This window comes from Cherax quadricarinatus, chromosome 1, assembly GCF_038502225.1.
Source record: "Cherax quadricarinatus isolate ZL_2023a chromosome 1, ASM3850222v1, whole genome shotgun sequence".
NCBI classification, from domain to species: Eukaryota; Metazoa; Arthropoda; class Malacostraca; order Decapoda; family Parastacidae; genus Cherax; species Cherax quadricarinatus.
This window is the reverse complement of record NC_091292.1, coordinates 53,651,111-53,667,331: the sequence shown is the minus strand read 5'-3', so window position 1 is coordinate 53,667,331 and position 16,221 is coordinate 53,651,111. Positions and strand designations below refer to the sequence as shown.

Here is a 16,221-nt window from a genome sequence, read left to right as displayed (position 1 = left end):
AGTGTATCAGTCTGTAGTGGAAGGAAGGCAGGGTAGGGGTCGGCCTAGGAAAGGTTGGAGGGAGGGGGTAAAGGAGGTTTTGTGTGCGAGAGGCTTGGACTTCCATCGGGCATGCGTGAGCGTGTTGGATAGGAGTGAATGGAGACAAGTGGTTTTTAATACTTGACATGCTGTTGGAGTGTGAGCAAAGTAACATTTATGAAGGGATTCAGGGAAATTGGCAGGCCGGACTTGAGTCCTGGAGATGGGAAGTACAGTGCCTGCACTCTGAAGGAGTAGTGTTAATGTTGCAGTTTAAAAACTGTAGTGTAAAGCACCCTTCTGGCAAGACAGTGATGGAGTGAATGACGGTGAAAGTTTTTCTTTTTCGGGCCACCCTGCCTTGGTGGGAATCGGCCAGTGTGATAATAAAAAAAAATAATGAAAAAAAAATTTCATTATGAAACCAATCAAAAATCATCTCAATTTCTGTAATATGTCTTCCATTCTATAAAATGAGACCAAGAAAACTAGAATACACCCATAAATACCAAACAAAAGTACACTGCAAAGTCGCTGTTTTAAACCAAAAACACAGTCGGAGTTTTTTTTTCTCATTATGCACTGTGTGCTGCAGGATTTTTTTTATACCGTGCACACTGACCACATAGACCCATTCTTTCATATGTAGGCCTACAAGCTCTCTCACTAGATTTGAAGGCGTTTGAATTTAGGCGTTCTAGTATGTCAATAACCCTGGTGCATAAGCCGTACTAGTACGTCAGAAACCCTGAAAGGGTTAAAGTAGTAGTAGTAGTATTGTATGATATTTCCCTACAATATACTGGGGCACCAAACATTCGCGATTTTTCAACATTCACAAGGCTCTTGATCCTCTAACCCTTGCGAATGTTGAGGGAGATGTATATGTTAGTGTAAACGTGTTATCTGGCGTTTATATGCATTTTTAAGTGGAAAAAATGGCATTCTGTTTTCCTGCAATGTCTGCTTTCCAGCAGTAGCATGGAACCTAATCTGCCGTATAAGTGGGGCCCTACTGTATTAAGTGGTTTTAACAATAAACATCTTCATCGAGTTTAAATTTTTCAAAGAATACAGTCTGGCTTATGATTACAGACAATGAGGTTTCAAAGTGTTTTGAGAAGATTCAATATATTTAATTGTTGTGAGGATTACAGATTATGAGAGGATGGAATACATCACTTAATGTTAAACAGCTTGATAAAGGATACCTGACTAATGTTTCTATAAATTAAAATGAAAGCAAAAGAATAACACTAATACTGTTCTTTAATTTATTATAACAAATGAGTTACCTGTGTGCTAAGGTCCTTGGATTCTTGCTGAAGTTGTGCAGTAAACGCAGCTACATTCCTATCATGATTTTTGAAGCGTGCTAGTTCTTCAGCACTTAAATCTTGCTGTGCTTGAAGATTTTCTAAGCGTGTTACTTCTTCTTGGCGCTGGAAAATAGTTATTTATGCAAATTTCTAATTTACTATATTTTTTTTTTACAGATCAATAGAGTTTGTTTTTTGAAATGAATAAGACTAAAATGAGTGAAATCTGATCAAAATTATATGAATTTATAATGTTGAAGGTGGTGAAAAAATGATCACTAATCAGCAACTGCAGCATTAAAGTGCCAGCAATGTTTACATTTTATATCAGATGTGTTTCGAGGTGTTTTAGCACTTCAAAAATTTCTTCACTTAGAATAATCTGTATTGTATGTACAGAATGACTTTTACCATTTTTGTCTTGTAATGCTATGCACAAGGAATACTTACAACATTACAATTGCTCGAGTGTAATACCCCTCAAAACATGGAAATTATTCACGTTGTTTGACTCTACCGGGTTATATGCCTAGTGTTTTGTGGATGAATTCCACTAATAGTATCACGAAATTTTAATAAACTTGGACTGAATAAGTCATCTTTGAAACACTTGTACATACTGTTTGCTGATAGGTTAGCTGGTGGTGGAACAACACCTCCTGGTTCCTTTGTTTACTCCTGCTAGCAAGGCTTACTAATACATTGGGCATACAGGCATCCCCTCAGTAGTTAACCATGATACATTGTGTGCACACTGTTGGCTACAGATATTTTTTCAAATATATGAATAGAGATAGAAAACCCAAATAGCTGTCCTGATGTCAAAAATACTTGCAGGTGGCAAATTGTTGGGTACATAAAATGGTGTGTACCAGTACATCAGACACGATACCATCATCTGTGTACTAGTGCATCGAATATGGTACCATCACCTACGTACTAGCGAATCACACAGTACCACCGCCTGTGTACTAGTGCATTGAACACTGTACTATCACCTGCGCACTAGTGCGTCAGACACAGTACTACCACCTGTACACTAGTGCATCAGAGTACCATCACCTGCGCACTAGCACGTCAGACAGTACCATCGCCTGCGTACTAGTACGTCAGACAATACCATCACCTGTGTACTAGCACGTCGGACAGTACCATCACCGGTGTACTAGTAGGTCAGACAGTACCATCACCTGTGTACTAGTATGTCACACAGTTAAAGGGTTAAAACTCCAGACAAGTGCATAAGCCACTCTGCCAGTTGTCAGAGTGGTTTATATGCTGGTCAGCAAGTTTTTCGACTCACCATGGGCTCAAATCTCACCTGTTCCGTGGTTTGTTTGTAATTGTGTTATTACTATTTCATGAGACCTCATATATTGCTCCCCATCATTGCTTTCTCAGCACATACCATGAATTCATTTTAAGCTTAAGTCCCTTCACAGCCAGTCCCAAAGAAGTATCCAGCAAAGTTCAATTTAATTTTTTTTTTTTTTGTAGAAGACTCAACAAAAATTTAAATTAACAGGGCCTCTTAAGAAACATGATTAGCCAAAATGTACAGATTGGCATGTAAATTAAGCCACAATGTGGTGTATGGCATAAACCACATATTGTCTCATTATAACTCGGGGTAAATAGAACTAAAACAAAACAAAACAAAAAAAAGCTATGCATGTATAGTGACAAGATACCATAGTTCTGATGCAGATGCTGCCGAGACCCTCTACAAGTTATGTAACACCAGACATCTCAGATGATATTCTGATTATTATTTTATTAAAAATGCACTAAACATGCAGAGGTCACATGATATTCTCAAAATCTGGGAAAAAAAAAAAAAACTCCAATATTCATTGGAAAATCAGTTTAGCAAAGATTGAATGGACCTATACAGAGGATCCTACACTTACCAAGGAGATGCATTCCTGACAATCATTTGTAACTAATGCTGAACTCTGCCTATTTTTCCATAGAGGCCCACGTTATAAAAGTCAGCCATCACTGATCCGGCAATCACTAATCAGGTTTTACGGGATTATTTATGGGGTATTTTAAAGGTAGGATGAGGTGGTTAGCTGTTGAGTTAGGTGTATTCTAACCCAACCACTCTGATCAAGCAAAATCACAAATCCAGCACCCTACAGGTCCCAGTGATGCCAGATCTGTTATTGGAGATGCATTTCCTAGCAATATTTCTTGCCCAATTTAATTAATTACAAAAAAAAAAAAAAAAAAAATTACTGTACTAGCCTGTAGTGGATTCCTCTTTCTTCTATCCTTTTCCCACTCTTTCCTTCCTTCCTTCTCCCATTCCCATCCCATCATCCATTCCCTTTCTTTTTGTCCCATTGTATCTAACAACACTTTCTACATATGCTTTCATCCCTCCACTGTTGCAGTGACAGGGCAAGTACAGAATCCGAGTATAGGGCAAGAGAGAGGATGCCTAACATGTGTGAGGGTTGTGTATATTAAAAATGCAGTACAGTATACATGCTAACTTTATAAGACATACCTTTGATAAATCTGCTTTCCTTTCAGAAAGCATAGATTCCAATTTTCCTTTTTCACTTTCCTTGTTAGAGATATGGACTCGTAGTTCATGGCAGTACGCAATCATCTTCTCATTGTCACTTTTAATCTGTCAAGGCAATATATACATGGATGTATTTAATTAGTTTTTACTCTCAACAGTATATTACACTAGTTTTTACTAGGTTTTAGCCAACAGTTCAACAAATTCAAGGGAGGTTAATCCTATTCCTTTCTAGTATTTATTTAGGCCAAACAAGAAATTTCATATTATGGAATTAACCACTCGAGGGTCCATGCTATTCTACATGTTTCAAGCCCTGGCCCGTGCCGTTCTACTGTGCAAGCTCAGTTCACTCATAAGCTGTGAGCGGTAAATTTGAGCCTAGATGTGAGAGTGGGGATCTGTGGTAAATGTGTACCAAAAAAAAAATCCTGCAGCATGCAGTGAATAACGAAGAAAAAACTTCGATCGTGTTTTTGGTTTAAAACAGCAACTGTGGTGTATTTTTGTTATTATTTTTATGGTTTTTATTCATGGTTTCTTGGTCTCATTTGATAAACTGGAAAATCTATTACAGAAATAGGGATAAATTTCATTGGTTTTAGGAGTGAAAATAGCTTGAAACCGAGCTCAAACTAGGGGAAATGTTTGATTTTTCCTGATGTTCAAGATTAAATAAACAAATCACATCACGCATCCAATACACGTCAACTGGTGGGTCTAATATGCATTCATGAAGGTAATGATGCTATTTATTACAATACAGCCTCTCCTCACTTAACGACTGAGTTCTGTTCCTGTGACCGCGTCGTTAAACAAATTTGTCGCTAAGTGAGGAGCATGCTATAATGGTAGCGAGTTTGTGTTCACTATCTTTGATACTGTTATAATGTCACCTTTGCACCATTTATAACATTTCTGGTATATTTTTAAATGTTTATACCGATGTGTACTGTATACTGAAATAAACAGAATAGAGGAAATCAGCTCTAATATACATTATTTAGGTATGAATACTGGTCATAGAGCCCACTGTAAGTCCGAGGCGTCAGTAAATGAGTACGTTGTTAAGAGAGGAGAGGCTGTATTGCATAACAGCACATCTTCAATGTGTAAATAAAACATCAAAATGGAATTCATAGGTAAAGCCAGGAAATGTAACTAATTAACAGAGGAAATGTTATTTTAGTGCCAGGAACGCCTGCACTGTTTATTCTGAACCCTATTTTGAAACTGGAATACATTATGAAACTGGTGTGAAATTGGACAAATTATCAATTCCTTATCACTTTACTGGGTAGCTGAAATAGTTGATCGGGCAGTTTCTTGTGCTCAGTCACTAAAATGGAAGGCATATAGCAAAATAGCAAAGAATTTGGTCAACTGGAACAATGTGATTGGCCTAAAATAGGACAAAGTGGGCACAATCACCAATGTGTAAGTATCGCTGATGCAGTAAATTTCACAATAGCTTGTAGTCAATTTTCCATCAAATTTCATACTTTTTGTTTTATTACCTTCAGAAAAAGATTCTCTACCATTTCATAAGAAAAATTAATATTTTATTCTTAATTCCTGGACCCTGTGGACAAGTTTCAGATCGGGGGAACAGGACTCTCAAAGGGTTAAGGGATACTTTTAGAAACGTAACTCAGTTTCCCACAAATCTGGCTGAAAATTTTCTGCTATATACAGTACTATTAAGTTACTCTTAAACTTTCATTCCAGTCAGTGTTACATTCAGTATTAGGCATCTTTTTCTCTAGCTTTAGTTTATTTTGCCAAATTGAAGAAAACGACCCCCAACAAGCTTTAATATTTTCCCCACATGTCACTTGAGGCCTTGTCAATTTTCTCATATTGCACAAGTTGTCAGCAAGTTGCTCACTCACAGGGCAGAGATTAGAACAGTACTGACGAGTCCACGCATTTGTGGGTTTAATATTATAGTACTAAAGACCAAGCAAGACAGCAAAGTACATCTATATTTGGAAATACAGGTACCATCTGACTTACAACTGAGCTTGGTTCCGACGAACTGGTTGTAAGTCAAAATGGACGCATGTCAAACCTTACTACTGAATATCAACATCACATTTTTGTAATGATTTTTTTTTGTTTTATTTTGGTATTTCATTTTTTACTTTACCTTTTAAGGTGGTAGTACTGTATTTTATACTGTAAGGTTTAGGATAAACACTGTGTACAACACAAACAGTTGTTTATTTCCCAGAAATTTGGCATACAAAACATGGTCGTAAGTCAAGTGGTCGTATGTTGAGCAGGTCGTAAGTCAGGTGGTAGGTGAATATGTGTACACAAAAAGGTTTTTTTTTGGAACAAGTCAGTTGAAATATGATTAGATTACAAAAACATACAAACCAAGCTGTACATATGGCAGAAAATACAAAGCTATGAGTAAAAACACTACATAAACACAAGTCTTTATTATAAGTTTTACTCATGACAAGCTGTATTGAGTCCATGTAACTTGACAAAGCTTGTTCAAAGCATAACTACAAAAATCAAATCAAACTAGAAACTAACACTGCCTGCTCAACAAAAATCAAGCTTAGTACCCAGCATCCATATACAAGCACCATCCGACTTATGACCGAGTTCGGTTCCGACCAACCGGTTGCAAGTCGAAATGAACACAAGTCGAACCTTACTACTGAATATCAACATCACATTTTTGTAATGACTTTATTTTATCGTTTTATTTTGGTATTTCATTGTTTACTTTACTTTTTATGCTAGTAGTACTGTATTTTATACTGTAAGGTTTAGGATAAACACTGTGTACAACACAAACAGTTGTTTATTTCCCAGAAATTTGGCATAAAAAACACAGCCGTAAGTCGAATGGTCGTATGTCAAGCAGGTTGCAAGACGGATGGTATGTGTACAGTGGTACCCTGGGCAACGAACAGCTCAAAACTTGAACAATTATGTAATTGTATTTATTTAACCCTTTGAGGGTCGACAGGCCCTCTCCGAAACTCGTTCTCAGGGTCGGCCAAATTTCAAAAAAAAAAAAAAATTATTTTTTCTTATGAAAAAATAGAGTATTTTTTTCTAAACATTATAGGCTAAACAAAAAATTTTTAGCGTCAATACTTACCGAGATATGGAGGTGTGAAATTTGCCAAAATTGAACAACATATGGTAACATCGCCGACTGCCGTCACCCGGTATTTTTCTATTTACTTTTTTATGTACTATTTTCAATTTTTTTTCAATTTTTCTTTTTCTGAGTAACTTTTATGGCCTCTGAGGCCAACATGATCAGTATTTTGTAAGTTATTTCTTTTTCAATACTACACAATAAGGGCGTAAACACTGTTGTCATTATTTTGTTTACAGAAAATATTTACACAAACAAACAATATGAAATGTTGTTTATTACTATTTTTCTATATTTTATATACACATATACAGTCACAGGACATGTTTCTAGAAGTTCTGCAGCCTGTGGAACTCTTTGAAACATGGTGTCATGCACAGTGGAGTTTTGCACTCCTCACACATAAAACGAGTGTCTCTGCGTTGTCGTGGGCGTTTTTTTGTATGTGAACAGACGTAACACCTCTTCTGAGCCTTTTTCTTCAAAGCAGTAGCAGGCAGTTTTACCAGGAAGTGATCACCATGCTTCAGACGAGCAGGTAGTTGTTGATAATTTGGTGGGCGGTCAATTGCAGGTGCATTTCCTTGGTACTTGAATACTATTTGTCTGATGACAGACAAACAGAATTCGCCGTACTGTGGTTTGTTTCTGGTGCTCATCTTATACATATTATAAGCATTGAGCATGGAAATGTCCAGAAGATGGAAAAACAGTTTGATGTACCACTTATAACTCTTGCGAACACAATCAGCAAACCCAATCTGCATGTCACATTTGTCCACTGAACGCATGTTGAAGGTGTAATCAATCACAGCTGCAGGTTTTAGAATGGGTTCATTTCTCTCTCTATGCTGCCTGCCACTGTCTGCCATTTCATTAGGGTGAATTGATGACAACAGTGTGACATCTCGTTTGTCATGCCACCGAAATGCCATGATGTCATTGGCAGCAAACGCCTGCACCTCACCTCTGCGAGTGCCAGCATCAAACCTGGGCATATGTTTTCGATTTGCACGCACTGTGCCACACACATCTGTCATGTTCACTCACAAAAAATCACTGAGTGAGGGGCTTGTGTACCAGTTATCTGTATATAATATATGCCCCTTACCAAGGTATGGTTCTATCATTGTTCGAACCACATCACCTGAGATGCCCAATAACTTCCTGGTATTTTGCAATGTATAACTTCCAGTGTACACAATAATATCCAATACCAGACCACTGTAACAATCACAAAGCACAAACAACTTTATACCAAAGCGTTTCCTCTTGCTTGGTATGTACTGCTTGAAAGAGAGTCTTCCTTTGAACAGAATCAAAGACTCGTCAATTACAAGCTTCCTGAAGGGATAAAAATGAGTACTGAATTTCTGTTTCAGATACACAAACACATTCCTAATCTTATATAACCTGTCAGTTCTGTCAGGCCTGGTTTTATCTGAGAAGTGAAGCATACGTAACATTAGCACAAATCGATTCACTGGCATTATATCAATGAAACCTGGTGTTGCAATCAGGGGGTCTGTTGACCAGTATGATTTCACTTTGTGCTTATACACATGTGGCATAAGCATTATTGTGGCAAAGAAAAGATACATCTCAGCCACAGTTGCCTCCTTCCATTGGTGTAGACGTGATTTTGGTGAAAGTATTGTGTTTGCCATGGTGTACTCGTAGTATGTGTTGCTTTCCATGACAATACTTTTCATCAGTGGTTCGTCAAAGAATAACTCGAAACATTCCAGTTCAGTGGCATTGTTCCCAAGTGCACAAGATGGCCGTATTCCACTTTGGCTGCCATCAAACTGGTGGGGATTTGGAACAAAATTGACAGCTTCCTGCCAATCCCAGGTGCGGTCTGCTGGTGGGTACTGGACAATGACAGGTGGTTGTGGTTGTGGAGGTTGTGGTTGTGGAGGCTGGTGTGGTGGGGGAGTGGGGGATGGTGGCCTTTGTTCTAGATCAGCTGAGGCAGCGGCGTGGCTGGCAGCGTGGGTGGCAGCATGGCCCACTGCTGGTGCCTCACCGCCGGCACCACTACCACCACGCACATTTTCCATCCCAATTGCAACAGTATCTTCGTCATTTTCACTGTCTGTTCCTGTTGTACAGCCACGGGATGTACTCCGAGATACACTCCTTCCCCTTGGTATAACATATGGCACACTTCCAGAGCGCATATATCGTCGTATATACTGACGCTTCACTGGGGAATATTGCACTTCACTATCACTACTGGAACTAGTTTGAAGAGCTTGTAGTTCATATTCACTATCACTATCATCACCCATGCTCTCATCTGAGTCTGGGATTTGGGAAAATAGAAGTTTCCTCTTGGGTTCTGGAACAACTGAACGTGAACACGAGGGCCCAGCACCAGAGGTGGAAGGCTGAGGGTCGTCTGGGTTTTCTTCACTATTACCGATATTATGGTCATTAGTTTCGGTCAAAACCTCACTAAAACCACGAAACTCATCTTCACTGGCACTTCCATCACTATTAGAACTGTCACTGGGGAACAAAAGTGTCCCAATTCGCCGAGGAGTGAGGAGCTTCTTACCGCGAGGCATGGTGGACATTGTTTACTAAGAGGGCATTCCCACAATGCACCACTGGGTCCCAGATTTTTTTCTACCGCGCACACTGACCACGCAGACCCATTCTCTCACACCTAGGCCTATCAGCCTTTTCGCGCGAGATTTGAGGCCGCTAGAATTTATGCGTACTAGTACGTCAAAAACCCCTACGCGTAAGACGTACTAGTACGACGAAAACCCTCAAAGGGTTAAGTGCTTTTTTAAGTGTATTTATGGGGGTCTGAAACAGACTAATCTAATTTACATTATTTCTTATGGGAACAAATTCGTTTGGTATCAGCACTCGAACAGCCTTCTGGAACGAAAATAGTTCGTATCTCGAGGTACCACTGTATTTAATTTCTGAAAGTCTGAAGTCAAAGCATAGTTTTTCAAGATAACATCTAAAAACGAAGTAAACATAATGCAGTAAAACTATATATAGAAGAGCCTACAACAATGTAACCCTAGCATGGATACTTCACATTCTAAAGACACTTGTGTCATTCAACAAGTAGTTAATAAATTTACCTGTGAGTACTGAGACTGCAACTGCTGCAACCTCTCAGGTCCACTACTGAGAGTTTCTATCTCTTCTTGTAGCTGCTCATATTCTTCTTGAAAATGCAGGGAGTCTTCAGGCCGCACACCACGTGCCTTCTCCAATGTTTGGCAATGCTCCTGTTGATAATTAATCATTACTTTACAGTACTGAAATCATCCTCTTTCAACAAACCAGCTATATCCCAATGAGGCAGGGTGGCCCAAAAAGAAAAACAAAAGTTTCTCTTTTTAACTTTAATGTATAAAGGAGAAGGGGTTACTAGCCTATTGCTCCCAGCATGTTAATTGCCTCTTATGACACGCATGGTCTAAGCAGGAAGAATTCTGTTCCACTTCCCCATGGAGATAAGAGGAAATAAACAAAAACAACTAGTAAGAAAATAGAAGAAAACCCAGGAGTGTATATACAGTGGACCCCCGACATTCGATATTAATCCATTTCTGAGAGCCATCGAATGTCGAAAATATCGAAAGTCAAATTAATTTTCCCCATAAGAATTAATGGAAATCAAATTAATCCGTGCAAGACACCCAAAAGTATGAAAAATAAAAATTTTACCATATGAAATATTAAGTTTAATGCAACAGAATAATTACAATAACAATAGATTAATAACATGGTGGATAGGGGGGCAATGTGGCAGATGTTGCAAGTGTATGGTGTAGGAGGTAGGTTACTGAAAGCAGTGAAGAGTTTTTACGAGGATAGTGAGGCTCAAGTTAGAGTATGTAGGAAAGAGGGAAATTTTTTCCCAGTAAAAGTAGGCCTTAGACAAGGATGTGTGATGTCACCGTGGTTGTTTAATATATTTATAGATGGGGTTGTAAGAGAAGTAAATGCGAGGGTCTTGGCAAGAGGCGTGGAGTTAAAAGATAAAGAATCACACACAAAGTGGGAGTTGTCACAGCTGCTCTTTGCTGATGACACTGTGCTCTTGGGAGATTCTGAAGAGAAGCTGCAGAGATTGGTGGATGAATTTGGTAGGGTGTGCAAAAGAAAATTAAAGGTGAATACAGGAAAGAGTAAGGTTATGAGGATAACAAAAAGATTAGGTGATGAAAGATTGAATATCAGATTGGAGGGAGAGAGTATGGAGGAGGTGAATGTATTCAGATATTTGGGAGTGGACGTGTCAGCGGATGGGTCTATGAAAGATGAGGTGAATCATAGAATTGATGAGGGAAAAAGAGTGAGTGGTGCACTTAGGAGTCTGTGGAGACAAAGAACTTTGTCCTTGGAGGCAAAGAGGGGAATGTATGAGAGTATAGTTTTACCAACGCTCTTATATGGGTGTGAAGCGTGGGTGATGAATGTTGCAGCGAGGAGAAGGCTGGAGGCAGTGGAGATGTCATGTCTGAGGGCAATGTGTGGTGTGAATATAATGCAGAGAATTCGTAGTTTGGAAGTTAGGAGGAGGTGCGGGATTACCAAAACTGTTGTCCAGAGGGCTGAGGAAGGGTTGTTGAGGTGGTTCGGACATGTAGAGAGAATGGAGCGAAACAGAATGACTTCAAGAGTGTATCAGTCTGTAGTGGAAGGAAGGCGGGGTAGGGGTCGGCCTAGGAAGGGTTGGAGGGAAGGGGTAAAGGAGGTTTTGTGTGCGAGGGGCTTGGACTTCCAGCAGGCATGCGTGAGCGTGTTTGATAGGAGTGAATGGAGACAAATGGTTTTTAATACTTGACGTGCTGTTGGAGTGTGAGCAAAGTAACATTTAAGAAGGGGTTCAGGGAAACCGGCAGGCCGGACTTGAGTCCTGGAGATGGGAAGTACAGTGCCTGCACTCTGAAGGAGGGGTGTTAATGTTGCAGTTTAAAAACTGTAGTGTAAAGCACCCTTCTGGCAAGACAGTGATGGAGTGAATGATGGTGAAAGTTTTTCTTTTTCGGGCCACCCTGCCTTGGTGGGAATCGGCCAGTGTGATAATAAAAAAAAAAATAATAATAACAATAGAATAATTGACGCTTACCTTTAATGAAGATCTGGTAATGATTGATGGGATGGGAGGAGAGGAGTGTGTGGATGGTGTTAGTGTTTAGAAGGGGAATCCCCTTCCATTAAGACTTGAACTGGCAGCCTCACCATGCCTTACCACACTGTGTATGCCACTACGACTCTTAAATCTTTCAAACCAACCTCTGCTGGCCTTAAATTCACTCGCATCACCACTAGTTGCAGGCAATTTCTTTACCAGATCATCATGCACTCCGACACATGCACTCCACTTTCGTACTTTGCAATTATCTCTTTCTTCATTTCAATAGTCATTAGCACCTTTCTTCTCGAAGGGTTGGCACTAGAAGCTTTCTTGGGGCCCAGGGTTACTTATTCTGCAGAAACAAGCACCAAAAACAGTGATAATATGGAATGTACCGAATGTATCCTTACATGCGCGCACACTGGCTGGCTTGTAAACACTGGCACACACGGTGCAGTTCAGGCCACACGTGGACATGTCTTGTACGAATCGTATCGAATGTCGGGTTTTCCATCGAATGTAGAGGCGAAATTTTTTTGTTAAAATGCACCAAATGTCGGATTTATCGAATGTCGGGGGTCCACTGTATATGCTTGTATATGTATGTGAAGTGTAACCTAAGTGTAAGTAGAGGTAGCAAAACGTACCTGAAATCTTGCATGTTTATGAGACAAAGAAGACACCAGCAATCCTACCATCATCTAAAACAATTACAGGCTTCCATTTTGCACTCACTTGGCATGACGGTAGTACCTCCCTGGGCGGCTGCTATCTACCAACCTACTACCTAAGGTTTTGATTTTTTTTTTCAACAAGTTAGCCATCTCCCACTGAGGCATGGCAGCCCAAAAAGAAAAATGCAAGTCTTCTTTCAACACACCAGCCGTATCCCACTGAGGTGGGGGTGGCCCAAAATGAAAAACAAAAGTTTCTCCTTTTAAATTTAGTAATATATACAGGAGAAGGGGTTGCTAGCCCCTTGCTCCCGGCATTTTAGTCGCCTCTTACGACACGCATAGCTTACGGAGGAAGAATTCTGTTCCACTTCCCCATTGAGATAAGAGGAAATAAACAAGAACTAGAAAGAAAATAGAAGAAAACCCAGAGGGGTGTGTATATATATGCTTGTACATGTATGAGTAGTGTGACCCAAGTGTAAGTACAAGCAGCAAGATGTACCCGAAATCTTGCATGTTTTTGAGACACAGAAAAGACGCAAGCAATCCTACCATCATGTAAAATAAGTACAGGTTTCTGTTTTACACTCGATTGGCAGGACGGTAGTACCTCCCCAGGCAGTTGCTGTCTACCAACCTACTACCTATTTGCCACCGTCCTGCCAAGTGAGTGTAAAATGAAAGCCTGTAATTGTTTTACATGATGGTAGGATTGCTGGCGTATTTTGTCTCTCATAAATGTGCAAGATTACAGATACGTCTTGCCACTTCTACTTACACTTAGGTCACACTACACATACATGTACACATTTATTTATACGCACTCATCTGAGTTTTCTTTGATTTTATCTTAACCTAGACTGTAGCAACCCCAAATCCTGATGTGTCTCCTAGTGTTGCAAAATTTCCAACCAAAAAAAAAAAATATATATATATTTTTTTTCTTATGAAATGATAGAGAATCTTTTCCAGATTGTAATGACACCAAAAGTACGAAATTTGATGGAAAACTGATGGAATTACGCTTTCATGAAATTAGTGACCTCGGCGATATTTACGAATCGGCGAGTTCACCCACTTTGAGCCCTATTTTCGGCTAATTCCAATGTTCCAGTCGACCAAACTCATAGCTGTTTCTTTAGAACTCCATTTTTTGTATTGATTGAGTACAAGAAACTGCCCATTTACCAATTTCAACTACCCAATAACATGGTCAGAAATTTGCAATTTGGCCAATTTTACGAAAATTAAAAAATATGACAATTTCAAAATAGGGCTCCAGGCCCCACTGATATTACTCTTGCTTTCTATTTTGAATTTTTATTCAAACAAAAAATAGAAGATTTACTGTTATGCAGACTACTGCAATATTGTAATAATTGTATAAATAATGTCAACCCATTCATGACTGCATATTAGAATGGCTAGTTGGACATTTATTGGAAAATGACATCATTTATTTACTTTTGAACATCAGTAAAAATCAAACATTTCCCTTATTTGAGCTCCATTTCAAGGTTCTATTCATAGTAAAACCAATCAAAATCACCTCCATTTCTGTAATATGTTTTCCATTCTATCAAATAAGAATATAACCACAAATGCTATACGAAAATAGACCACACAGTCGGCATTTTAATTAAAAAACAAAAAAACTGTCAGTTTTTTTGTTCTCATTATGCACTGAGATGCTGCAGGATTTTTTTTTGTATGGTGCACACTGACCACACAGACCCATTCTCTCACATATGGGCCTACCAGCTTTCTCCTGCTTGATTTGAAGCCGCTAGAATTTATGATTATATATACGTCAAACACAGTGGCTCATAAGACGTATATACACGACCGAAACAGTCAAAGGGTTTATAGTTCTTGTTCGTTTTTTTTTTTTTCAACAAGTCGGCCGTCTCCCACCGCGGCAGGGTGACCCAAAAAAAGAAAGAAAATCCCCAAAAAGAAAATGCTTTCATCATCATTCAACACTTTCACCACACTCACACATTATCATTGTTTTTGCAGAGGTGCTCAGAACACAACAGTTTAGAAGAATACACATATAAAGATGCACAACATATCCCTCCAAACTGCCAATATCCCAAACCCCTCCTTTAAAGTGCAGGCATTGTACTTCCCATTTCCAGGACTCAAGTCCGACTATATGAAAATAACCGGTTTACCTGAATCCCTTCACTAAATATTACCCTGCTCACACTCCAACAGATCGTCAGGTCCCAAATACCATTCGTCTCCATTCACTCCTATCTAACACGCTCACGCACGCTTGCTGGAAGTCCAAGCCCCTCGCCCACAAAACCTCCTTTACCCCCTCTCTCCAACCCTTTCGAGGACGACCCCTACCCTGCCTTCCTTCCCCTATAGGTTTATATGCTTTCCATGTCATTCTACTTTGATCCATTCTCTCTAAATGACCAAACCACCTCAACAACCCCTCTTCTGCCCTCTGACTAATACTTTTATTAACTCCACACCTTTTCCTAATTTCCACACTCCGAATTTTCTGCATAATATTTACACAACACATTGCCCTTAAACAGGACATCTCCACTGCCTCCAACCGTCTCCTCGCTGCTGCATTCACCATCCAAGCTTCACACCCATATAAGTGTTGGTACTACTATACTTTCATACATTCCCTTCTTTGCCTCCATAGATAATGTATTTTGATTCCACATATACCTCAACGCACCACTCACCTTTTTTCCCCTCATCAATTCTATGATTAACCTCATCCTTCATAAATCCATCCGCTGACACATCAACTCCCAAGTATCTGAAAACATTCACTTCTTCCATACTCCTCCTCCCCAATTTGATATCCAATTTTTCTTTATCTAAATCATTTGATACCCTCATCACCTTACTCTTTTCTATGTTCACTTTCAACTTTCTACCTTTACACACATTCCAAAACTCATCCACTAACCTTTGCAATTTTTCTTTAAAATCTCCCATAAGCACAGAATCATCACCAAAAAGTAACTGTGTCAAATCCCATTTTGAATTTGATTCCCCAAAATTTAATCCCACCCCTCTCCCAAGTACCCTAGCATTTACTTCCTTTACAACCCCATCTATAAATATATTAAACAACCATGGCGACATTACACATCCCTGACTAAGACCTACTTTTACCGGGAAGTAGTCTCCCTCTCTTATACACACCCTAACCTGAGCCTCACTATCCTCATAAAAACTCTTTACAGCATTTAATAACTTACCACCTATTCCATATACTTGCAACATCTGCCACATTGCTCCTCTATCCACTATCATATGCCTTTTCTAAATCCATAAATGCAATAAAAACTTCCCTACCTTTATCTAAATACTGTTCACATATATGCTTCAATGTAAACACTTGACCTACACATCCCCTACCCACTCTGAAACCTCCTTGCTCA

At 39.3% G+C, this 16,221-nt stretch overlaps 1 protein-coding gene across 1 annotated transcript in view; it reads right to left on the bottom strand.

The window, feature by feature from the left end:
* LOC128705131 (kinetochore protein NDC80 homolog) overlaps positions 1–10,263 on the bottom strand; it is a gene marked incomplete at its 5' end in the record, with an annotated part of 74,970 nt that extends 64,707 nt beyond the window's left edge. Inside the window, 3 exon segments of the mRNA XM_070082267.1 lie at positions 1,317–1,463; positions 3,856–3,981; positions 10,114–10,263. Of these exon segments, the coding sequence (XP_069938368.1) occupies positions 1,317–1,463; positions 3,856–3,981; positions 10,114–10,263 (423 nt within the window).
* Between the last annotated feature and the right edge of the window lie 5,958 nt (positions 10,264–16,221).